The sequence below is a fragment of the Antedon mediterranea genome, chromosome 6 (genome assembly GCF_964355755.1).
Source record: "Antedon mediterranea chromosome 6, ecAntMedi1.1, whole genome shotgun sequence".
NCBI classification, from domain to species: Eukaryota; Metazoa; Echinodermata; class Crinoidea; order Comatulida; family Antedonidae; genus Antedon; species Antedon mediterranea.
In genome coordinates, this window is record NC_092675.1 from 16,900,222 (window position 1) to 16,926,272 (window position 26,051).

General features: G+C 33.7%; 1 protein-coding gene across 1 annotated transcript; it reads left to right on the forward strand.

Annotated features, from left to right (window-relative positions):
• The first annotated feature begins 452 nt into the window (after positions 1-452).
• LOC140052658 (E3 ubiquitin-protein ligase HECTD3-like) lies at positions 453-25,410 on the forward strand. The gene is made up of 18 exons (XM_072098328.1): positions 453-843; positions 1,718-1,890; positions 3,299-3,527; positions 4,960-5,075; positions 7,344-7,460; positions 8,403-8,485; positions 12,614-12,716; positions 13,064-13,126; positions 15,872-16,030; positions 17,977-18,082; positions 18,688-18,805; positions 19,119-19,345; positions 19,626-19,922; positions 20,267-20,396; positions 20,604-20,678; positions 22,283-22,361; positions 22,492-22,563; positions 23,061-25,410. Exons 1-18 carry the CDS (start codon positions 547-549, stop codon positions 23,143-23,145), a joined length of 2,529 nt encoding a protein of 842 aa, XP_071954429.1. The 5' UTR covers positions 453-546; the 3' UTR covers positions 23,146-25,410.
• Positions 25,411-26,051: the final 641 nt, after the last annotated feature.

A 26,051-nucleotide genomic window follows, 5' to 3' on the forward strand; every position in this document is an offset into this window, starting at 1 on the left:
GTCTAAAACGACGATTAATTAACAATAAATAGATTCCAAAAGTATATAATATACCATAAGCTTATCATTATCAGTCATTTTTAGCTGTTATTGTTTTTCAACAGTTAAAAAACAAACATTATTCGGCCTCTTCACAGCCTCAAAATTCGAAAGCCCGCTCTGCGTTTTCGCCGTGTGTCGCGGTTGGTTGTTGTTGTGCTGCTGTCGCTTTTCCAACCTCTGCCGCCAATATATATTTTCATACAGTCATTTATTAAATGATATATCGATTCTATTAATATAATTTATACAAAAAAATAAGTAATAAGTATATACTTTTAATATAAATAATTATAAATATAACAACTAATATTTAATAGATTTATAATATGTGTATTTTAATTAATTATATTTAAGCAATCTTCGCTCGACTTCATAGTTTCAAGAACGCTCTCTGTTGGCGGCCGGCGGGGCGCGAGAGGCAGTCCAGTGTGTGCGCTGTGGCGTAACGATCGAAACGGGGAGTACTCGGTGTTATGTGACGAAGAAAACTTCTCATTCAACAAGATGAGTTCTGCTGTTTTTGGGTCATCAAGACGCCAGTTGGCAAGAATAAAATGTCTTAAAAAGTGTGTTAAATGTTTCAAAGATAGTGAACCATTACCAGAAGCACTTTGTTATGTGCCAGGATGCTTGGAATTTAAATACCCGACCGCTAGTGATTCGAATGGTCGAGTTCCTGTACACAGTAAAACGGACAGGAAATCAAAATGTGGAGAAATACTTTTTTCTAGAGAAACCACTATTTTTGCCAGTGGTGAAGAGTCTTGCAATTCAGAAGGATTGTGGATAAGACTGACGAATGTACGAATTTACCTACTGTGTATAAGCCTAATAATAGTTCTTAGGCCTAGCCTAATACTAGTTCTAGCTAGGCCTAGGCCTAGCCAGGATCAGCCTAATTAGCCTAAGCTAGGAGTATAATGGGCTAGCCTAGGCTATCCAGCCTAGCTAGCTAGGGCCTAGGCTAGGCTAGCTAGGCCTAGGGGGTAACCGGCCTAGGCCTAGCTAGAGGTCTAACTTGGCCCTTTTGGGTTTCGTCTAACTTAACTAAGGAAAACAAAATAGAGCATGCCCACTACTTATTTATAGGCCTAGCTAAGCCTAGCCTACTAGCATGCGCATCAGCCATGCATGGTCTTGGCCTAGTTTATAGGGCCTAGGCCCTAGGCCTATTTTATTATCTGCTAGGCCTATAGCCTAGTTCCTATCTAACGGTGTGGTGCAAAACTGCAGTAGCGCCGGCCTAGGCTAGGCCTATCTATGGTATGCGCAATATTAACAATTTGGGTTGCCTTGTGCAATTTAATTTTAAATCAAAATACTCAAATTGCGCATGAAATTTTAAGTATTTGATAAACCAATACAAAGCTTGATAACCAAATCTTACTTATTTTATAAATATCCTACGTTGATAAATAATGCAAGCAATAATAAAATTATTTATTTTGATGACGAGCTAACGTTTATTTTGTATTTAACAAATTGTGCAATGCAATTTGAAACTGTGCAGCGCAATTTGGATTTTCGCATGATTTGAAAATGTGCAAGGAACTTGTGAAATTTTAAATTGTGTAAGAAAATTCTTTTAAATACCCTTGCGCAATTTCAGATTACTGTAATGAAATGAAATCATTAAGAATAAAGTTTATAATAGTATCTACTATCTTTACTTTAGAAATCATTTAAGGATCATGTAAAATGTAAAGAGAATATGCAAGAAGGTTGGATTCTGTTGTACGATGTGAAGGCTGGGCTTGAGACTGCAAACGTTCTTTTACCGGTCGTACCTGAAACACCTACAGCCGCTGAGCAGAGAGTTAAAGGAAAACAGTTGTTACCACTCTCCAGGTTATATTTACTTCATAACATCTAATAAATCTTGTATTTTCTCTTAAAATTCAATACATTCTACAGGACCTGCCTTACATTTCAAACAGTTTGGTTTATTGGACTTTTGGCTTGCGAGCTATAGAGCTTCATTGACTTGTTACAAGCTCCACACGCTTGTTGAACAAATAAATAAAAACTATATAATATATGAGACACGGCATCAAAAAATTGGCGTAGTGTCAGAAATAATAATTTTTTTGGATTTTTTATATGCCTTATCTATATTTAATAAGCTTTATAATGAGCCGTTGTTTCTTCAAATTGGTTTATTATATGAAGAGTTGTTAATGAAAACATACGAGTCGCTTTCTCAGGAAATCTTCATTTTGAGAAAATCAACATTGAAGTAGCGACGCCGGTTAGCTTGGCCTAGACTAGCCCGCCGATCAATGCGACAAGACTATTTTCTTCTCAATAACGGCAAACTAGTCGAAAATATATCACTTTGTGGTACATAATATTATATCATATATAAAAATATATGGATAAAAATAATGATTAACTTCCTAAATATTCACAAATGTTGAAACGTTCATTCGAGAAACTAGGATGGAAGCCATGCTGTTTCATCGTAAACAAAAGCGTCAGACAATCAGAGAGTGTAATTTTTAGCCAATCATAGTCAAGGATTCACAAATTCTTGTTAGAAATTTCAGCAACCTAGCACCTTAATAAACTAATTTCCATTGGCTAGATTAAAAAAAAAATCCTTAGGTTGTTAGAAATTATGGTAGCTGATATATTTTCGAACAAATAAGTTCCAAACATGATGTGATTCAGGTTAGCGATTTGATTACAAAAGCGCCTTAAAGAAAGTTGATTTTTGAGTGTGAACAAAAATACAATTTCCTAATGATTTTTAACGACTTAAATGATTGCAAAATACACATACTTGTGATATTTTTTTATGAACAAGAGTTTGATATGTTAAAGATAGTGTTTATAGTATCGTTTTTTATTGAAATTTTAAAATGGATAAGTTAGGCCGTTTTTCACATTCTGAACTTCTAAATGCTAAATATCTCAAAAGGTTTTGTGATGCCATGTCTCATATGTATTAGTTACTACATTTAATTCACAATGCTTTGTTTAGGAGACAGTAGAACCTTATTAAAGGGACATTTTTTAGACCAAAGCAAAGTGTCCCTTTTTTTAATTCGGTTGTAACAAATGAAGGGTTTTTATAAAGATACACAGTTTAGAAATAGATACTTTTTCCTGGTATTTATTACAATATTTATTTGTATTTCCTGACCTCTATTCAATTTTAAATTGCATCATCTCGATCTAATGATAACTAATATTGCTAATGCTGTACACGTAAAACACACAGTTCATAACAAAAAATATTCTCTATTTTAAATAGTTGGGAGCAAGTGTTGGAGTATACATACAGTTTAAAGGTTGGCTCTCCAGCTGTAGTTATTGAACCTGATACAGAAGCAGTGAAAAGATTGCAGAAACCGCCACAGAATTGGACAATTGAGAATGATGAAGAACTAGCAAAATACCTAGCTGAGCACATGGAGAGTAATAATGAAGAACTTGGAAGTGTAAAGCAATTTGTTGAGTCTGTTGATGTTTCATCAAAATGTGTAAGTTTCTTAAAGCCCCATTCCCTACGTTTTTTAGATCTAATTTAAGATCACAAACTATATTTAATGTAAAAATAATACTATATGGTCCTATTGCGATAACTTTTTTCGTCTTTAAACGGTTAAAAATGTGAAAAATAAGTCGATTCTAATAATTATAGCAGCCCGCTATAAATCCCAAAATGCATTGCGCGCGGATTGATATTTTTGTTTTTCACCTGTAATTCGCCCACTTTTCGATCGATCGTGAGGCCAAAACAAATGGAAGACTCCTAACTTTTCAGCGAAAATACCGGGTTTTCCCCAATTTGTATCAACGGAGTCTGGCAAAAATAGAAAGACAATTAATGCAGCAACTATACAACGTCAGGCTAGGTATATAGGTAGCGTACGATGTTCGTACGTTACCGATGTTTACCAGCTAGGCCTACAAAACTAAGCCTAGCTAGGCTAGGCCTAAGACCGTCCACGAGAGGTCGATCGCCGCGAGCTACTTAGGTAGTGCATTGTTTCTCACTTTTTATCATAATTTACCATAAAACGTACATTTAAGACAAGGAATGACATGATTTAATGTTTTTAAAGTGATATATATGTATTATTTTCCAAAAAACGTCCAAAATTGCAGGGAAGGGGTCTTTAATCTCTGTTTACACTAGTTTGACAAAAAAATATGATGTGTCTTATGCTAGTGAAATGTCATATGATATTTGGGCACATCACATTTTTTTTGTCACATAAAATTTGATAGTGTAGACAGAGCTTTAAACAACATTCATAAAGAAATTGTAAAATTGGTTGGTACTGTCATTGATTACCTTTTACAAATCTTAGGCCTACTATTTTTTCGTGAGTTGAGGAAAAGTAATATGTACATAAAAGGCCCTTGTGTATATGAATGAAATCTGTGTCCATGGTCGGACATCCTTAACCATCTTTAACTAAAGTAGGGTAAACCCTCCAGTTTAGCCCAGTGGATTAACTGATAGGTATTCAAGGGCCCTCTTTGATCAAATTAAAATACATATATACATAATTGATAACAATAATGTTTAATTTAATCATGGAGAAATAAGTTAGTTTCTCCATGATTTAATATAGTGCAAAATGAAACAAGCAACAGAAAATGTTATAAAAGAGCAAAAGATGATCATCTTTAATGATTTCTGAAAATTAACATGTTGCTCAGTCATTATTTATAGAAGCAACTTTATTTTTTGTGCAAATTAAAAGGTGGGATTTGAGGAGTTGTTTGAATGTGCTGAATGATATTTGATATAAGACTTTGATTGGCCCATGCATTATTGAGTTGATACTATTTCTGAGAGAGTTCCATAACAGGCCTGGAGAATATTTTCAAGGTATGCTAAGACCCATCATAAAAATGTTCATTTACTGATTGCTTAGTTTAAAATGTGCAAATTGTTTGTAGGATGATGAAGATGCCTCTTGTTTAACTGATGGTGATACATCAACATATTGGGAGAGCGACGGATCGCAAGGTCAACATTGGATGAGGTTGCACATGAAAAAGGGAACGATTATCAAGTAAGTTTATATGTTGCAAGTTCAGTGGTTGGTATTGTAAAAAAATACCTTATTTCTTAATAACTTTGGTTACAATGCTGTGGTTTTATTATCTACATGCGGAAAATCTTTATTGTGCTTTACTTTAACAAAGTTTGTTTGTTTATGTGTTGTCCTGTTATTGTCATGTTTTTATTGTTATAGTTTTTTTTTTATATATATGCAGTCAACTCTCCCAGACTCTCTGAAAACCAGAATCACTCCCAAAATCAGACATTTCTTGAGGTCCAAAAATCATTTTTACCATTAGAAACACATTCCAAATACCAGACTTTCCAGAAAACCAGACATGTTAGGCCAGCCCAAAGGTGTCCGGTATTAGGAAAGTTAACTGTATATAGATATGTATAAGGGCAGCCACATTAACGTGCATTGCTCTTTTGGTCTTTCCCACCGTTTTTATTTAATCACACATAATTTGGAAATAAATAAGGTCAACTTGTAAATAGTGGTTTATATGCTTACTAATACTATCAATATCTTCGGTTTAAATCCTTGTTATGTGACAGTACCAATTTTTTCAAAAGGTCAAATCTAGCTACAGTTCTATATTTATTATTAACCTCTGCCAAGGAGGTATATGTAATCAATCGTGTTTGTCTGTTTGTTTGTTTGTCTGTTTGTTTGTTTGTCTGTTTGTTGGTTAGCAGGATTACTCAAAAAGTAATTACAAGATCTTTACCAAAATGAAATTACAGATAGATATGTGGTCAAGGACCACTCCATTAAATTTTTCCCAATTCTGGACCACTTTTTAGTATAATTTTCAGACCTGCTAGTGTTAAAAGATAGGACAGATTTTTCAAAAGCCGGCAAGCAGTCTTAAAGTAACAAGTAAACTGAAATTGGATTTTCTCGAGAACTACATGTCCAAAAAAACTTCATTTTTGTACAAGAGGAGGCAAGAGTTATAATTTGTGATTTGTAATTTTAAAACATAATTTGATTTAATTTACAGATTTTTTAATATGAGTAGTTTTTAAAAAAACTTTTAAAATTCACCTGTTTGTTTTTGGCGTTGCTGTTCTGTTGTTAGTCAACTAATACTATTGTTAGTTGAAAGGCTGGTTAACATAACCATTACACCAAATTCACATACACATGCTTGTAGTGAATCACACACAGCATTAAGACAAACACAAATACATATATAAATTTTCCCGGAGAAATATTATGTAGTGAGAATTTACAGTAGGCGGAGGTATGCACTCTGGGAGTGGCTTTCTTGTTCTATTCTATTTGTATATTATTGTATTATTATTATAGTACAGTACCACCTACAATCCACTTGTGGTATTACTATTATAGTACAGTACCACCTACAATCCCCTTGTGGTATTACTATTATAGTACAGTACCACCTACAATCCACTTGTGGTATTACTATTATAGTACAGTACCACCTACAATCCACTTGTGGTATTACTATTATAGTACAGTACCACCTACAATCCCCTTGTGGTATTACTATTATAGTACAGTACCACCTACAATCCCCTTGTGGTTTTACTATTATAGTACAGTACCACCTACAATCCACTTGTGGTATTACTATTATAGTACAGTACCACCTACAATCCACTTGTGGTATTACTATTATAGTACAGTACCACCTAAAATCCACTTGGGGTATTACTATAATATAGTACAGTACCACCTACAATCCCCTTGTGGTATTACTATTATAGTACAGTACCACCTACAATCCCCTTGTGGTATTACTATTATAGTACAGTACCACCTACAATCCACTTGTGGTATTACTATTATAGTACAGTACCACCTACAATCCACTTGTGGTATTACTATTATAGTACAGCCAGTACCACCTACAATCCCCTTGTGGTATTACTATTATAGTACAGTACCACCTACAATCCCCTTGTGGTATTACTATTATAGTACAGTACCACCTACAATCCACTTGTGGTATTACTATTATAGTACAGTACCACCTACAATCCACTTGTGGTATTACTATTATAGTACAGTACCACCTACAATCCCCTTGTGGTATTACTATTATAGTACAGTACCACCTACAATCCCCTTGTGGTTTTACTATTATAGTACAGTACCACCTACAATCCATTTGTGGTTTTTCCATGAAAGAAAATTGTTTCCTTTGTTTGTTGAGACATGGTTGATTAGGTAATCAGCAACATTCATTTTGTAAGTAAACAAATGTTATTTTGATTCTTTTCTGACTGGTGTTTCTTTGTTTTGTAGGCGTCTTTATATTTCAGTTGACGGTCAGGATGACAATTACATGCCGAGTCATGTAATAGTAATGGCAGGACAAGATGGTTCAAACCTGAAAAAGATTAATGATTGTAACTTAGATGTGTAAGTATATATTTAAAAAATAGGGAATAAATGGGTTCCGTTGACATTTAAAATAAAATGAAAAGTAACAGAATTCAGATTAACACAAGATGTAAAAATTAAAACACAAATCTAATTTTGTTTGTATCCAAATAATTAATTTATAAGTAACAGGCTACTTGAGAAAGCAATAACTTAGTACTGTTTACTATTGTATTGTATGGCTCCATCTTCTCCATTATTTAAAGATCAGGGTATTTTAGACGTTTTTAAGTTGTTTGAATTAAGTATAGTTAAGTTTGTTCATGACCAAATTAACGGCAAAACACCACATCAAACAAAGGAATACTTTTATTTAATTACACATAATGCTAATACCAGATTTAGTAATAGATATAATTTTGCAATTCCGAAAGCTCGCACAGATGCTGGTAAATTTAGAATTTCTTTTAATGGAGCTCAACTTTGGAATAATTTACCCTTAGTAATAAAATGTACCTCTACTAGATTTAAATTCATAAATGAAGTTAAATGTTTACTTTTACAAAAATATTAATGTTAACCCTTGTTTACGTTATTTCTTTCATATAGTTGCTGTTTCTTTCTTATTGAATTATTGTTGATAGATGAAAATGTATGCATTATGACTAATTTATTTTTTGTGACAGGAGTCAAACCTTGATTAGCGAAAGCTATTTTTTGGCTCCTTTTCACACACACATAGATATTGTATTGTACTATTTATGTATGATGATGTGAATAAAGAAGTTGTACTTGTTGTACTTATTTTTAAATAAAAGAATGTTATTTGTAAATTAATTATTAGTCTGTAGACATAATAAGTAATCTATTCTGTCATTTCTTGTTTCAATTAAGTTGAGAGAAAATTAGTTTTTATATGTCAAATATTATATTTATTTTGTATTTATAATCAATCAATTTCCATATTTATTTTATCCTCAGAAACTACACTGGTGACTATTGTATTCTAGAGGACATGACACAGCATTACCGGGTCATTGAGATCAGGATCAAGGAGTGTAAAGGTTACGTTATTTCCCAGATTGTTTTTTATTAGTTCCTATGCATGCAATGCAGAGGAACTCTTCAAATCACTTTAGTGTGTGTGTGTATGTGGTCAAACTTCTCAAAGTTTTCCGTCATTTTGTTTTTGCCTCGCGGTGGCGACGATGCAATGTTATCGCAATTTTATAGCAGTTATTTATTTAAAAAAAACGTGTGTGATGGGTTTGTGACATGGAAGTGAGCCCGTCTAGAGAGAAAGAGAGGAGATGAATAAAGATGGAAGACAAATACAACATGTTTTGTTATATTATCATTGTTGGTTTCAGCCTAATGAGCGAGCCTGTAACAAATGGCTATAAATCAAAAGCATATATGCATACTACAGCGTCGAAGAACGACGTAAATTAGTTTCCATTAATGTAAATGTCGCTTGTTCTTGTCTATCATGCTAGGACTAGCCCCTTTCGCTTCCATATACTCACGATATAGTCTTTGCTGCATTGCAGGATGACTATTGTTAGCAAGCTACACAAGACTTGGCTTGTTGATTAACTGCGATCATATTACACCTTTCTACAAAACAATGGAATGCCAACACAGCGCAATAGTGAATCAGAGAGATTTTAGGGTGGTACTGCTAGGGATAATGATGCAATAAAGCAAATCCTTTGACAATCTGACTAAAACATTGCCGAAAATTATCATTTTTTAGACAAGCGAATGATGTAAACAAATTACCGAATAACAAGTTTTTGAAAAAATATTACGTTTTTTAGTAATTTATTTTTATCTATATATAAATTTACGTAAGGGCAAAATTCGGTAAATCGCGCCTTACTTCTAGAATTTTCACTCGATGGTATGTAAAGTTGGTTCGTACTTTCGGTACTGATTTTAACCGCCTGATGTAACCCTGTTTACTAATTAAATTGAGTTAGATAATTAGTTATTGACGATTAAAACGAATTTAGGTTCAACGATTTGCCCCAAATAGGGGTGTTTTCCGATCGTGGTATACACTGTCTAATGGATGTCCATCTTGAAAAATACCCGCCAAAAAAATGCGAGGAGGCTTCGCATTTTCCTATCTCCTCCTACGATAATTGTTTTTAATAGCTGAAAACCGGTTGAACAGCTAGAGTACAGCATCATAATGTTGAAGACAGGCCGATTTTCTTTAAAAAAGACTATTTTGATAGATTTAATATACGATTATACAAATGTATTGATTTGCGATGAATGGAACATCCCAATCTCTCAGTCTGCCAGAGTTTGGTTTAACACAAGTACTGTAGGTAAATTTATGAGCCCTTGGTTTAACACATACGGTAGGTAAATATATGGGCCCTTTGAGAATAAACTTGCAATAGGTTCGGAAAATGTTAAAAACCAATTTATATTATTTGAATCGGTAAACAGTTTCCATTTATTATACATTGATAATGAAACATGAAATATTCCTATTTATGTTCATTACAATTTATATTTAGTAGTCCCACGGACTTCATCTTAGCCACTCCCCCGAGTGCTAAGGCCAAATTTATGATACCCTACTTTCTATGTAAGTTTAGTTACAGTTAGTTCTTGACGATAATACAACGAATTTAGGTTACACCCTTCGGCCGCGAAAACGTTTCTGTACAAATATGATACCGATTGGCTTTATTTCATTCAACAGCGACCATAATGTCGCCAATTACAGGATAGATAAACTATTTTATTATTGATGTGCTTATAAATTAAGACTCATGTAAACAGCTTGATTACATCATTTTACAGACAAACGAAACTTTTTTAAACCTACTGTTTCAATAACTGAGTATAATACTGTATACGTTTTCATAAGTAAGTGCATATACATTTTCGTGTTTTCATTGACGAGACTGTAATAGTAACTTCAGTAACTATTACAGTACTTATTTATTATACGACACAAGACAATTGTATCTGACAGGTACGTACATTATTCTAAAAAATAAGTCTAGATAGATCCCTTAGGCGTCATAAATCACAGGCCAACAAATCAGTACTCATGACAGAAATTCGACCCAGTTTGGTTCACACAAATGTTTACAGGAATTTCAACCACCACAACCGATGATTTGCCCTAAATATTTAGGTAGACTACAGTTTAATTTTTCACTGAATAGGAGCTTGAATTTCCGATTTCCATTTCGCAGAATGTCTAGGTCTATTTATTTAGTTTGGTTCTTATAATATATAAATACAATCAACTTTATTACTGCGGTTCCATCACCACCACCACGTGCCGCCCAATTCCCCGGTACATACATTTCCATTTCTCCCTAATTTCTTTAGTCCACATAAATTAATTGTCCTTTATGGAATCCAGTATTGGTTTTGTTGTCTCTATTCTATTCTACTGTATTCGAGAACCATCTGTGAGCACCCCTAGATGGTACGCGAGCGAAGCGAGCGTGCCATCTAGTATATTAAATCAACATTGGCAATATCAATGTTATTAAATCGTAGTTCTTTTGCACGATAGTCATAGGCGTTGGGCCGATAGTCCTTTGCTCGTGTCTAAAATGGGCCTAATTGTCTTGAACTCGATAGTCCGTGGACCTGATTATTTACCATTACTGCCATGGTAAGCTTCCTGAATGTCGGAATTTATGTCTGCAATTTCGTGGTGTAGACAGTTATTATAGACTAGTCACTAGGCTAGGCGGTGATATCGTGGAGAATTCAAGTCAAAGAAATATGCCTATTGCATAGAAACGTCTGTCTCCGTCAGGGGTCTGGTTGATAAACAATTATCAAAAGGGAATGGAGTAAAAATGGAAAAGAGGATGATTCCAACAATTTTTATTACCATATTTATTAAAATAAACTCCCCACTGTAAATAAACACTCCTTCTCGCAAATAAACACGCCTCCCCTCCACCATAGAACATCATAGGATACACATACTGTAAGGCCTCCCTCGAATAAACACGCCTCCCCTCCACCATAGAACATCATAGGATACACATACTGTAAGGCCTCCCTCGAATAAACACGCCTCCCCTCCACCATAGAACATCATAGGATACACATACTGTAAGGCCTCCCCTCCACCATAGAACATCATAGGATACACATACTGTAAGGCCTCCCTCGAATAAACACGCCTCCCCTCCACCATAGAACATCATAGGATACACATACTGTAAGGCCTCCCTCGAATAAACACGCCTCCCCTCCACCATAGAACATCATAGGATACACATACTGTAAGGCCTCCCCTCCACCATAGAACATCATAGGATACACATACTGTAAGGCCTCCCTCGAATAAACACGCCTCCCCTCCACCATAGAACATCATAGGATACACATAAGGCCTCCCCTCCACCATAGAACATCATAGGATACACATAAGGCCTCCCCTCCACCATAGAACATCATAGGATACACATACTGTAAGGCCTCCCCTCCACCATAGAACATCATAGGATACACATACTGTAAGGCCTCCCTCGAATAAACACGCCTCCCCTCCACCATAGAACATCATAGGATACACATACTGTAAGGCCTCCCTCGAATAAACACGCCTCCCCTCCACCATAGAACATCATAGGATACACATACTGTAAGGCCTCCCCTCCACCATAGAACATCATAGGATACACATACTGTAAGGCCTCCCTCGAATAAACACGCCTCCCCTCCACCATAGAACATCATAGGATACACATAAGGCCTCCCCTCCACCATAGAACATCATAGGATACACATAAGGCCTCCCCTCCACCATAGAACATCATAGGATACACATAAGGCCTCCCTCGAATAAACACCATACTTAAAAACCCTCCCAAATAGTAAACGTCCCATGCGTTTATTCCAATAAATATGATATTATTTATTTATTCAAGTTTATTAATATCACTCTTGCACTGAATTGCTACAATATTAAAAACGATATAAAAATGTATTCACATCAGTCAGTATAATATGCATATCTCAAGTAAAATAACTCGAACAATAACGTATCTATATTAGAGAAAGAGCGTTTATAAATAATTGAAATAGATTATATATGATATAAAATCCTCGAATACAAATTCTGCTTTACAGTTTATCATTTTATGAAAAACAAGCATTAAAAGCAATTTTTTTTAAAAACTTATTTCTGGTAGATGGTGGAATTGATACACGTATTCATGGTATCAAAATTAAATCAACAAAGGAAAAAGATATTGGTTTTAATAAGGATTTATTTAAGAATTCAGAACTAGTCCGGTAAGTGCATTTATTTACTTGATAAAAACATCAACTTTAATTTGTTGTCGTTTTCAAGCTTTATTAAGGATATTGAAAATCCTTATATAGTTGTACTCTGTGTATCCTCTGTTTGCTCTCTTAATTGACCCAAGTATTTTATATTTTTATTATTATTAATACAGATACAGTATTGCCATATCGCACAGACGCAAGGCCATATACATGGCTGCAGTCGCGTTCTCAAGTTATTGTTTACCGACCGACCAACTGACCGACATAGTGAGCTAGCTGTAGAGTCGTGTGGCACGCAACTAAAAATGTTTATTGTTAAAAATTTAATTTTTTGCTTTTTGTGTACTCATCAGGTATCCTAGGTTAGAATCAGTTGATAAGGATGTCTTGTACAGAAGAGCAATTGTTATGCAAAGGTATGCTCTCATATTTTTTTCAATTTTCTCTTTAAATATACTGCTTTTGTTGTTTATACCATTCAAAAGGCTAGTAGCTTCTTATAATCATTTACCCTTATTAAACATTTTTACTTTTATGTACTGTAGTCATTTCAGAATAATTATTTAATCTATATAAAATAGAAAAAAAAGCACCTGATGATCGAAGAAATATTATTATCTGTATAATAATAAGATTATTTATTGTTGATATATAGTTTGCGGTACACCATGTATATGGTTCTGAAAATGAACTGTTGAGTTTCTTGATGTTTCGATCAATATTCTTTGGTCGTTCTCAGGGAGTTATTATTATTTATGCATATTTCTTAAACAATTTTTATTGTGGTCTGAATTAGGTCTACTACGCAAAATATATTGATGCATTTAGTATAATTAATAATAATATAATATCAAAATTATATACTGTATGTACATTACCCTTTATCTATGATTTAATTTTGTTCATTATGTGAATACATCTTTATTAATGTCTTGAACTTGCACATTTATGGGATTAGGTAGCTTTCAGTTTGCAATGACTATGTCGTGTTTTTTATTTTTTTTTTGTATTATCTATATATTAATGCTACTAAATTGTTCGCATATTTTACGTACCTCCTCCAAAACCACTGAACGTTACATGCTCACATTTGGCACACTGATGTTTATTGATGGGTCGCACATGATATGCTATGTCACTTCTTGACTTGAATTTTAAGGATAAACGCTAAAAAAAGGCCCAAAAATATAGATAGTTTGGCATTTTTATACTTTCGTTATGTGTTTGCGCGCATCATCTAATTCACACAGTACAATTTTTCTTTAGCGTTTTCTATTTTCCAGTCAAAAGTTCCATATCCACTGTACTATTGCTTTAATTTGATAGCCTACATATAATTTAAAGTGAAGGGATAGTGTATAACAAACCAATGGCCGTATATACAGTAGTTCTGAATTTTATTCGTGATACAATTTGTTTTTATCTATATGTAAATTTACGTAAGGGCAAAATTCGGTAAATCGCGCCTTATTTCTAGAATTTTTACTCGATGGTATATAAAGTTGGTTCGTACTTTCGGTACTGATTTTAACCACCTGATGTAACCCTGTTTACTATTTAAATTAAGTTAGATAATTAGTTATTGACGATTAAAACGAATTTAGGTTCAACGATTTGCCCCAAATAGGGGTGTTTTCCGATCGTGGTATACACTGTCTAATGGATGTCCATCTTGAAAAATACCTGCCACAAAAATGGGAGGAGGCTTCGCATTTTCCTACCTCCTCCTACGATAATTGTACGATAATTGTTTTTAATAGCTGAAAACTGGTTGAACAGCTAGAGTACAGCATCATAATGTTGAAGACAGGCCGATTTTCTTTAAAAAATACTATTTTGATAGATTTAATATACGATTATACAAATGTATTGATTTGCGATGAATGGAACATCCCAATCTGTCAGTCTGCCAGAGTTTGGTTTAACACAAGTAGGTAAATTTATGAGTCCTTGGTTTAACACATACGGTAGGTAAATATATGGGCCCTTTGGGAATAAACTTGCAATACTTTTATTTGACAATACTGTAAATACCTATTAACTATTTTTGGTCCTCATGTGAATCGAACATTTCTTACTGTGAATGTTCGTACTGTTAGATGTAATATAAAAATATATAAAAATAAACTTTATTACTGAGATTGTGGTTAGGCTCTACTGTTAGATATATAAACACATTATTATATACAAATAAACTTTATACTGACAGTTCCTTCTCAACGTTTGTATTAATTAATAATTACCAATAATATAAACGTCGTAGTGGTGTATCGTGACATGTACTTTAATATTTCAATCGATTATGACAGTGACAGTTTTAACAAAGTATTAAATCGCAAATGTTTTACTGTATTTAGAGGTATATTATTTATAGGCCTATAAAACATGAACAAAATATTTCGTTACTGAGTGGATAAAGAATATATTTAAAAATTGTTCCTCTTTGTACCTATCCGCGTTCCCATCCCTCAACCCTAATGTTACATACAAAACACAATTGGTTTCTTTAAATGAGTCCAAATCAAAAATTTGGACTGATTTTGTGATAAGTTTCTCCTTCGGAAGTAATTCCCAGGGTGCTAATTTTAGTTGACTACATAAATCATCGTGTCTATTTATTCGTTTCTGTAAACGACAATGTATTGTAGTCCTGCGGTACGTACATTTGAAATCGCCAGTTTTGTTACGCTGAAATTACTGTGTATTCGAGAACCATCTGTGGGGGCACGACCTAGATGCGAGCGTACCATCTAGTTTTAATAATTTGTCAAAGTACTTTTATGCGCTGTTATTATACTTGCCCATGCAAAGTATATAACCACATATTAAGGCAGAAAAAGACCGTGCGGAGCACTGGTTACTGCTAGTATGTGTTAGAAGCTGTGCTTCAGAGATTCCCCTTTTCCATTCTGTTGTTTTTTAACTATGATTATTTATGTATGTTTATGATCTTGTGAATGGAAATAAAGAAACAAACAAACAGACTATGTCATGTTAATCAATTGTGCACATGTGGAGATATTGTGTGTACTCCTCGCCTTGATTTCTTTCTAATTTCTTCATTATGCCGTTGGTCGTCGCATCGATTGACCTGAACTAGTTAGGTCATCGGAAATCGAAAGATGCCTAGTCAAAGTAATTAATTTATCTTTTTTTCCTAGGTTTATAAAATTATTTGACAGCGTTATACAATACATTGTTCCAAGCTGGCCGTATTCTGTAGGTTCATTTGGTCAATTGAATGCAGTTCGACAAATTTTAATTTTATCCAAAAAACGGAGCGCTCTAATACAACGGTTGTTGAAGCAGTCTGAAACCAGGTAAATTGTATTCATTATTAATCACTACCCAGTAATTGTGCTTTATAAATGTTATTGTTTTTATAATTTTTAATATAAAAATTGGCAGACGAAAACATCCTTTAAATGATTTATCTGACTGAGCGCTGTTGACATGCTGCTTATGAGAGGATTGTAGGTTTGTTCTCCTTACATTCTTTGCTTAATTATCGCCATTTGTGGTTTTTACTACATACTTGTTTGTTTAGTTCTTTCTTATGTGTCTGTTATTAGCTTATTTAGTACTTCTTACTGATTTTTAAGACTATTTTTAACATCAGTTTTGCTAGGCCCTATTGTGTCTGTGTCTTCTTTGTTTACCATGTGCTAGTGTACAAAGGACTGCACAGTGCTGCCAGCTTCTTTGTTTTTGGTCTTGGCTATAGGTCTGTGTCAGGTTCTACTTCATACTATTACTCACATATTGCTACAGTATGCTTAGTTTATGGAACCGTTCTCGTATTTTGTCAACTCTTGATAATACGTTAAGATTTAAATATTTTTCGGCCTGTGTCTAGGGGTTGTCGTGCTGGGAAACATGTGCATAATCTAAATTCCTAAAGTCAAGAATAGAGCTAAGCACATTATTACTACGTTTTCTTGTGGTGTTAAGAGCAGTAACCTGGCATTTTTTTCACGAAACATCACCTCACCTTATCTTTGCACTATGGAATGCTTGCTATCTAAAATGCAAATCCCATCATTTGTGTGACTTCATCATTGAACACAAGGTCGATATAATGTATGTATAAGAGACTGGTGATGAACGTGATAACTTTGCTTTCCATATTATACAACTCACAGCTTACCACGTTCTTCTAGAGGAGGCAGAGTTCTTCTACTTATAATCTGGTATTAAGATGGTTCATCTTCATGATACTACTTCCTCAACTAGTATCTAGCACAGCCTTAAGAGTTTTTATATTTTATTGCCCTCCTCCTTCAGCAAAGAACAAACTTAGTCCTGAAATGTTCTTTGACGATTTCTCATCTTTACTTGGGCAGGTCTCCCTCTGCAATGATAATGTGGAATTACTAATTGCCGGTGATTTTAACTTCCATGTGAATAATGATGGTGATACGGCTAATACTTCCTTGACATTTTACAATCGGCTTGCCAGAAGAACCACACAGAAATGCCTACTCATGTTGATGGTAACATTCATGACCTCATAATTACACGTACCTCCAGTAATTTTGTATCGGCTCTCGACTGCTATGACAACTTGCCATCTGATCATATGGCTTTAACTGCTTTAGTCGGTAACGGGACGATTCGGCCCGGAACTATTCGGCCCTGAGACGATTTGGCACACTTAAATTTATTGCCTTTGATATGCATTTTATAAGCATAAAATAAGCTTTTTTCCCCAAGCTTTATTTTCAGAGAGACAATAGGGTAGTACCACTAGGGATAAAGATGCAATAAAGCAAACATTTTGAAAACATTGTCGAAAACGATCATTTTTTAGTCACGCAAACGATGTAAACAAGTTATGCCCTCATTTGGCCGCACGAAATAAACAAATGGTTTTTGAAGTAATACATTGAATATAAAATTCCTTTTTTTAGTAATTTATTATATGTATTATATCAACATTGTCAATATCAATAAAATACGTATTGTTAAACACCTTTAAAAACTTGATAAATACCCAAAAAAATTAATATGAATTTGGTCTAAAGTGAGGCGTTTTGGCCCACAAAGTGGGATGTTTCGGCCCAAAAGTGGGCCGAATCGTCAGTCCCGGGCCAAATCGTCCAGGAACACTTTAGTCAACCTGTGTCGTCCAGCTTATATTGTTGCGCAACGCAAGCTTAAACAAATCAATCATGTTGAGTTCTGTGATGATATTCGTTTATCATCACTGTTACTCAATCTTTCAGACTGCCTAAACACACTAAAAGGTGCGTTCCTTCTTTTTTAGTAAGCCTTCATCAATGCCAAAATTGTACATAAACAGAAGAGCCGCTGCTGAACACAAGTCTGACCCAAGCAAAGATCCAGAGTGCAAGACCACAGTCTTTTCACAAGTATGTTTTTAATATTACATTATTATTTATCATACAAGTAGCATAGTTATGGAAATGAAAGAATATATGAAGAAATATGCGCAGTCTCTTAATTAGTGGCATAACACAAAGGCCTAAGGCCTCTGTGTGAGGAACCCTAAGTGGTCCTCCAATGCAGGAGGCCTCAGGCATTTATAGCCTTTTGACATAATTTGAATGCCTGTTTTTTCCTCTGGGCCCTGTTCAGGGGCTTCCGTAAGCTCTGGGTTTAGCCTGTGAGCGCTTATAGCCGTTACGCTACAGCTGATGATATACTGTTATGCCTTGATTTTTCAAGTGAGCATATTATACACATATTTTAGATATTTGGGAGAGAACTATTATTGTTGCGTATCACAAAATTAGCCGTTATCCAATAAAATTTGATTATTTTGTACCAAATAAGTGCTGTTCGGTCATCTGCATATCAATTGACAAAATGATTATTTCACATTACTAGACAAATAATAGAAAGAATAAAAGTGACAAAACTATTTATTTTTCTATCTGTTATATCAAATTTTTTAAAGGGTTAAATGAAAGCAGAGATATTTTCTTTATGTTTTATATATTTGGTTTTTCTGTAGATTTTTGAGGGTTTGAAATCAGGAACATATGCAAATAGCCAACTGGACTTCCGATGGCCACAGCGTTATGACCAGTGGTGGGAGTGCAAATTCTTGTCTGAAGGCATTATTGACCAAGGTATTAAAAACTTCATGAAATAGAATAATACAAAATTTGGAATCCAGTAGAACCTTTTGGGACACCCCTATTATATTACACATAACGCTGTATGTGTATGTTTTTACTATGTGCCATACCATTTCATTCATTCATCTTTTTATTTTTGAATACCATAAACATTCATAAATTCCGAAAATATAACCATAGCAAATAAACTAACGTCGTCTAAACAAGAACATTGTACTGAGAAAAAAAATTGTACATTGTTTGAATATATTTTGTCTTTGAATTTTAACACTACAAATTTAAATAAATACTAATTTTGTTACAGGTGGTGGTTTTCGTGACAGTCTATCTGACTTGTCTGAAGAACTTTGTCCAACAGCTAATGATCAGCCTGACCCTCTGCCATTTTTTGTGCGATCGCCCAATCAAAAGCATGAAGATTTAAACACAAATCGTGATGTGTTTGTGCCTAATCCTGGCTGTACAGACTTTATGAAGTATGAATGGATTGGCATGTTAATGGCAGGTTGTCTACGAAGTAAAGAGAATTTGGTAAGATATACTGTAGTGTGGTAAATGCACGTTGTTGTTAAAACGTAGTAGTATGAATTTGCTTGCTTATATTCTGTTTCAATTCCAGAGGCCTGCATAGAAGTCTTGGTTTTTTCATAACATTTTTTCTTAGTATTGCTATTATTATAAGACATGGCATAGGCATAGTTTTAGTTGGCAGGGTGGCTGGATTCCTTTTCACTTGGGTATAGCTAGAAGCATTGTATTCTCTCCCCCTCCCCTTATCTCTGAATATACTGTATTTTTTGTTCATTTTCAGGTGCTCGCTTTGCCATCATTTGTATGGAAACAATTAGCGGGAGAGTGTATAACCTGGTCTCGTGACTTTGCTACAGTCGACTCTGCGGCTGTCAAACTTCTGGAATTACTAGAAAGCATAGATGAACAGACTTTCAACGAGACCTTTGCAGACGAGCTAACTTTTTCAACGATGTTAAGCAACCAAACAGTGGCGCTACTGAAGGAAGAGGGAGATAAAACCAATGTGCAATACAATGAACGCATGGAATTTTGTCGTTTAGTACAAGAAAAGAGAATGAACGAGTCAAAACAACAAGTGAGAATGAAGATAATAACCTTTTGTTTAGTGCATAATGTTGGCAGTACCACTGCTTCCTTGGGGTGTTGAATCTAGTGATCAGGTTTTTGGTTAAAATCACTGAGACAAATACATCCAAGTTGTGCAGACCATCTGACTCATCTTGTTTAGATTTCGTTTCTTCTTACAATTTAGTTTGATTATTCTACAAAATATTTGTGGTACTAGTTTTGTAACATTTCATAAATGTGCATGACATTTTCAAAATAAGCACCAGAACATTCTTCGCTTGAAATCTAGGATTCAAAGAAATCTTTTGCCGTATCATACTAAATAAAAGCTAAATTGTGTTTTTTTGCCAGATTGTAGCTATTAAACGTGGTATACTGCAAGTGGTACCTCGAGCTGTTCTAGACTTGATGACCTGGCAACAGCTTGAAACATCAATTTGTGGTAACCCAGAAATCTCGCTTGAAGCCTTGAAAAAGACCAGTGAGTTAAAATATTTTCTTTAATAGAATAAATTTTAAAACTGTAGTTTATCATCAAACTTTTGTTTCTGGATGGTAGATGAAAGGTAAACATAAATGGACCTAATAAAGTCCTGAGAACGGACCTGTGTATACTATGCCTTTACACACAATTATTAACTCTTGTTTTGGAATGTCTTGTAAAGAACTATAAATATTTTTCCTTTAGCCTTTTATGAAGACATTGAACAAAATGATACAAGAGTGAAATATTTATGGGAAGCCATGGCTAACTTTACAAATGGTAAGCTTAGGAGGACTCAGATTTACAAAATGTTTAATCTTAATACTTCAGTATTACTAATATCATTTTCACACCTGCAAAAAGTAACAACTTGACAAGTTGTAACCAGGTTTGCATAGTGTGAATACAATTTGTGGAAAATTAGAGTTTCCCTGTGAAATCTCGGCAGAAAAAACACACTGATGAGAGGCCTTTTGCTCGGAGATAATACTTGCATGGACATTTATTGCCATGGCATTAAACTAACCAATCATAGTAATCAAATGCTGTCTCATGGTTTGCGTATGCGTGTATGAAAACATGTAATAAATCGGGAGATGAAACCGGGTTATAACTTGTTACAAGTGGTAACAATTTATGCAGATGTGAATAGGGTACTAGTTTAACTATAAAGCCACTCCGAGAGTGCATACCTCCGCCTTACTGTAAAATTCTCCTACAAAGGATTTCTCCGGAAAAAAAAAAAAAATACATATATTCGTGTGTATCTTAGTGCTGTGTGTGATCTAGGCTAATGTCACTACAAGCATCGAGTTTGGTGTAATGGTTATGTAACCAGCCTAGTGCTGTGTGTGATTTAGGCTAATGTCACTACAAGCATCGAGTTTGGTGTAAAGGTTATGTAACCAGCCTAGTGCTGTGTGTGATTTAGGCTAATGTCACTACAAGCATCGAGTTTGGTGTAAAGGTTATGTAACCAGCCTAGTGCTGTGTGTGATTTAGGCTAATGTCACTACAAGCATCGAGTTTGGTGTAAAGGTTATGTAACCAGCCTAGTGCTGTGTGTGATTTAGGCTAATGTCACTACAAGCATCGAGTTTGGTGTAAAGGTTATGTAACCAGCCTAGTGCTGTGTGTGATTTAGGCTAATGTCACTACAAGCATCGAGTTTGGTGTAAAGGTTATGTAACCAGTCTTTCAACTAACAATAGTTTCAGTTGACTAACATTAGAACAGGAACAGCAAAAACAAACGGGTAAATTTGAAAAGAAATATGTTTTTTAAAACTAATCGTATTAAAAAATCTGTACAATAAATCAAATTATGTTTTGAAATTACAAATCACAAATTATAACTCTTGGTTCTTGTACAAAAATGATGTTTTATGGACAAGTAGTTCTCGAGAAAATGCAATTTCAGCTTACTTGTTACTCTAAGACTTCTTGCCGGCTTCTGAAAATTCTGTCCTATCTTTTAACACTAGCAGGTCTGAAAATGATATTAAAAAGTGGTCCGGATTGCCTCTAAAATTTAATGGAGTGGTCCTTGACCACATCTATCTGTATATTCATTTTGGTAAAGATCTTTTAATTACTTTTTGAGTAATCCTACAAACAAACAGACAAACAAACAAAACACACACGATCGACTACATTTTCCTCCTTGGCGGAGGTAATAAGTACAGTGTTGATTGTCTTTTAGAAGATGTGTCCTTGTACAATTTGTTCTTTATTGATTCTATGAGATGAGAATGAATAAGTGTATTCAGAAGTGTAATCCAGAAGAGTATTTGATTAAATACTAATACAATGATAATATTTAATTGGTTACTAATAGCATTCTTATTAATAATCAATATGTATTTTTTATGTATAACTATCTAGAAGATAGAAGTCGATTTCTAAGATTTGTAACTGGTAGAAGACGGTTACCCGCTCCTCTTTATATTGCTGCAGATAGAGGGTGAGTTAGATTTCACAATTTGGTGTAAAAATAAATAATTAAATTTGTATACTGCTGTGGACAAGGCATATCCGGTACTGTGATTTACAATAGAATAATACCATGTATGCTATTCAATATTTAAATGTAGGTCTGAGAAAACGGATTCCTTGCCAGAATCGTCTACCTGCTCAAACACACTATTTCTTCCATGTTATTCAAGGTGAGTGTGTGACCAACCGCTGCTTAGTATAAGTTATATTTTAGGAACAATTACTGGTGACAGTGACTTTGGCTGCTTTTGTGTTTTCCTGACAGCTAGTGATGATTTTATATTTTCTCCTTGCATCGTGCTTGTTTAATTTGATGATGTGTATAATATTTTGTAAAATGTATCCTTTGCCTGAATAAATAATAATAATAATTGGTAATTAGTAGAAATATGATATGAAAACCAAAGTTGAAATTCTTGTGTAAAGGGGCATTTCAATTTATCATGCTGTCGAAAACCCATTGAGCACAAAGTTTTTGAAAACAAAGCATTATAGTAAATATCAAAATTAAAGAGAAACCAAAATGATGATTGAAACTTTATTTTAAAAACAGATTGTATTGAATATAGATAATCTTCTATAATAATTTAATATCTTTTAATATCCTTGTTACTTTGAAATACAGGAATGCAATTCTTTATAAGTTATAAAACTTTTCCATTTTCAGTGCCAAAGTAGCTGAAGAGAAGTTACGCTATGCAGCGTATAACTGCGTTGCCATAGATACAGACATGGGAACATGGGATGAATAGAGGAAATCCTTTAAGGCAGTGACTAGTTAGAAATTAAGCTGGGTTGAACATCGTAAAGAGGAAAACTGATTATATTAATACTGTACTGTATTCCAGCATCCTGACTGATGATATTCTACATACACTGTTTTATTATCTGAAAACTCATTTAGAAGTGTTTCTTTTTAGAACTTACTATTAACTAATTACTACTTTATACCTCCATCAACATAACGGTGCATGTTGGTCTTTCAAAGGAGCTGGAAACCTGTTGCTAGGGAAGCCATGTACCATCAATCGTATAGCTAAATATTATTTGATTAAAAAATAGTGTACAATAGTTAAATTCATGTGCCAAAGATTACATTGAAGGTTGTAATGGCCCAATCAATGTACACACTTATTAAATAAGCTTTACAGAGGTAATAATAGTTAGAGGTAACTTTTAGCAAATCTACCTACACATGTATCAGGATTGTGCTTACTTGAAATAACCATTGTGCATTGCCATGTTAAAACAAAACTCATTAAAACTATCTGATTGGCTTAAATTCATTTGAAATTCTCAATAAGCAGATCTTCAAAGGTGAAACAATTGTGTTTATTGTTTGGGTACCAAATACAAATAGGCATTCTGAACTGCCTGTTTAATAGGCATTCTGAACTGCCTGTTTAATAGGCATTTTGAACTGCCTGTTTAATAGGCATTCTGAACTGCCTGTTTAATAGGCATTTTGAACTGTCTGTTTAATAGGCATTCTGAACTGCCTGTTTAATAGGCATTCTGAACTGCCTGTTTAATAGGCATTCTGAACAGCCTGTTCAATAGGCATTCTGAACTGACTGTCCAATAGACATTCTGAATTGCCTGTTAAATAGACATTTTTGTAACTTAACTGTAAGCCATTAAAGCATAAAAACCTGAAATAAAGTTGACTTAACATAATAAAAAATGTCATAAATCATGAAATTTGTAATAAATTATTTAATAAATCATTTTATATACAAATTATATGTTAGACAAATATTCAATATGTTGGTAAAGATTTTGATAACTGTATGGTCAGTTTGAGATTCGAGTGTATGAAAGATTTAAAGATTCTTACTAAAAATAAGTAAATCCTATTTGTAATGATGTTTACTATAGTAAACATGCTTTGCAATTTGCGTACATATATCCAAACAAAACAAACACTTTTCTGATATAATGGTAGAATATTAGCATATATCAATTATCAAAGTATTTGGTGTCTTTTTCCAGCCTTCAAACTTTCTGTAGTCAATTTCTTTTTGCAATTGAATTTGCTGCAAGAGATTTTTTTTTTTGTATATTTAATATTTTACATTGGTTTTGTATTTCATCAAATTTGCAATATGTATTTTAGAAACTAAATACTGTACTTTGTACTTTAGTTACATTAATATGCAAGTATTATATTAATTTTACATTATTATTAAAAGAAAAACTCAGAATAGTAAGTAGTTATAGTCAAAAGTAATGATAATATTCAATGTCATTATTAACAAAAACAAGTTTTAAATATTAAAAATTTGGAGAAAAAATATAAAGTACATATTAAATTATTGAATATAAAGTTTAATGATAAGTATAATGATAAATATAATAAGGTCCACAATTCTTTTAAAACAGGTGTTATAATTATGTTTAGTATTGATATATAAACCTTAACAAGAAAAGCCATAACTTAATCTTGATGGGCATTGAACATTGCCTTGAGGCATTTCTTACAGCTCCATAGGATTTGCATCTAAACATCTCCTTGGGCTCAATATTAAATTAAAAAATGCATTTTGGTATTAACAACTCATTTATTTCTTATTTATTTTTATACGTTATCACTAACATTAATTAAACTTTATCTATAGAATTGGCATAACAAAATAGATCATATATAGTCTATCTATATTCCATGTTAAGGTTTACAAACCCTCAAAATACTGGACACTCCTAATATCTATTGGTGGAAAAGGTTTTAAGACTGGACACTCCTAATATCTATTGGTGGAAAAGGTTTTAAGAACATATTTTAAAGGATGTAAAGGAATTTGGGATTTTAAAAAAAGTCTGGTTTTGGAGCAGTGGACGTTATGTTGATGCTGACTATCAGTTTTGAGTTTTATATGTTTGTAGTAAAGAAACTAGTTGCACTTACCAAATACAATAATCCTAATAATATTGTATATAATAATGTTTGATTAATATTACTTTAGATACCAAACATATCAGTGTATTTCATAATTCTTTTATACTTCAAATCATTTCAGCACAATTCTGTTTATTCAAGAAATGTAAAATATGTTAATTTTATTCTTTGTACAATAATGAACATATTAAATAAAATAGAAATAATTTGAAAATATTGAATTACCAAATGAGTTTTCTTGTCAAAAATCACTATTTTAAAGCAAACATGGTTAGGGGAGATTGGACAAAGGCAATGAAACAGGATGCTGAGATCCGGAGATCTGTGGCTGTGACACGATCAGTTCCACTGACACCACGTAGAATATGTACATAGTACAATCCTGTTGGTATTTGTTGCAGCCAGATATAAGATCAAAGGACTGTAATATGAGTTCCTATCTTGGCAAGGAGAGGTCAGTGTCCTGTTGTTAGATTGCCTTTATTGGACCTAGGCTCTGAAACCTTTATACTCGTCATTGGATGGGACAGTTACTACTCAACAAACTAGCTCACTTGCACGGATTTTGTTTGTACAGTGCCATGAGCAATGACAGTTGGAATAGCATTATATACATGAAAGGATTGATTGACTATGTATTGTTTAATAACTATAGTATTCTGTCTGTTTTGTTGATGGTTATATTCATCAGGTATATTGTGTGGCTGGTAATATACTATCATACGAGTTTGGAACTGGATACTGGAATCCAAAATTGAAGGT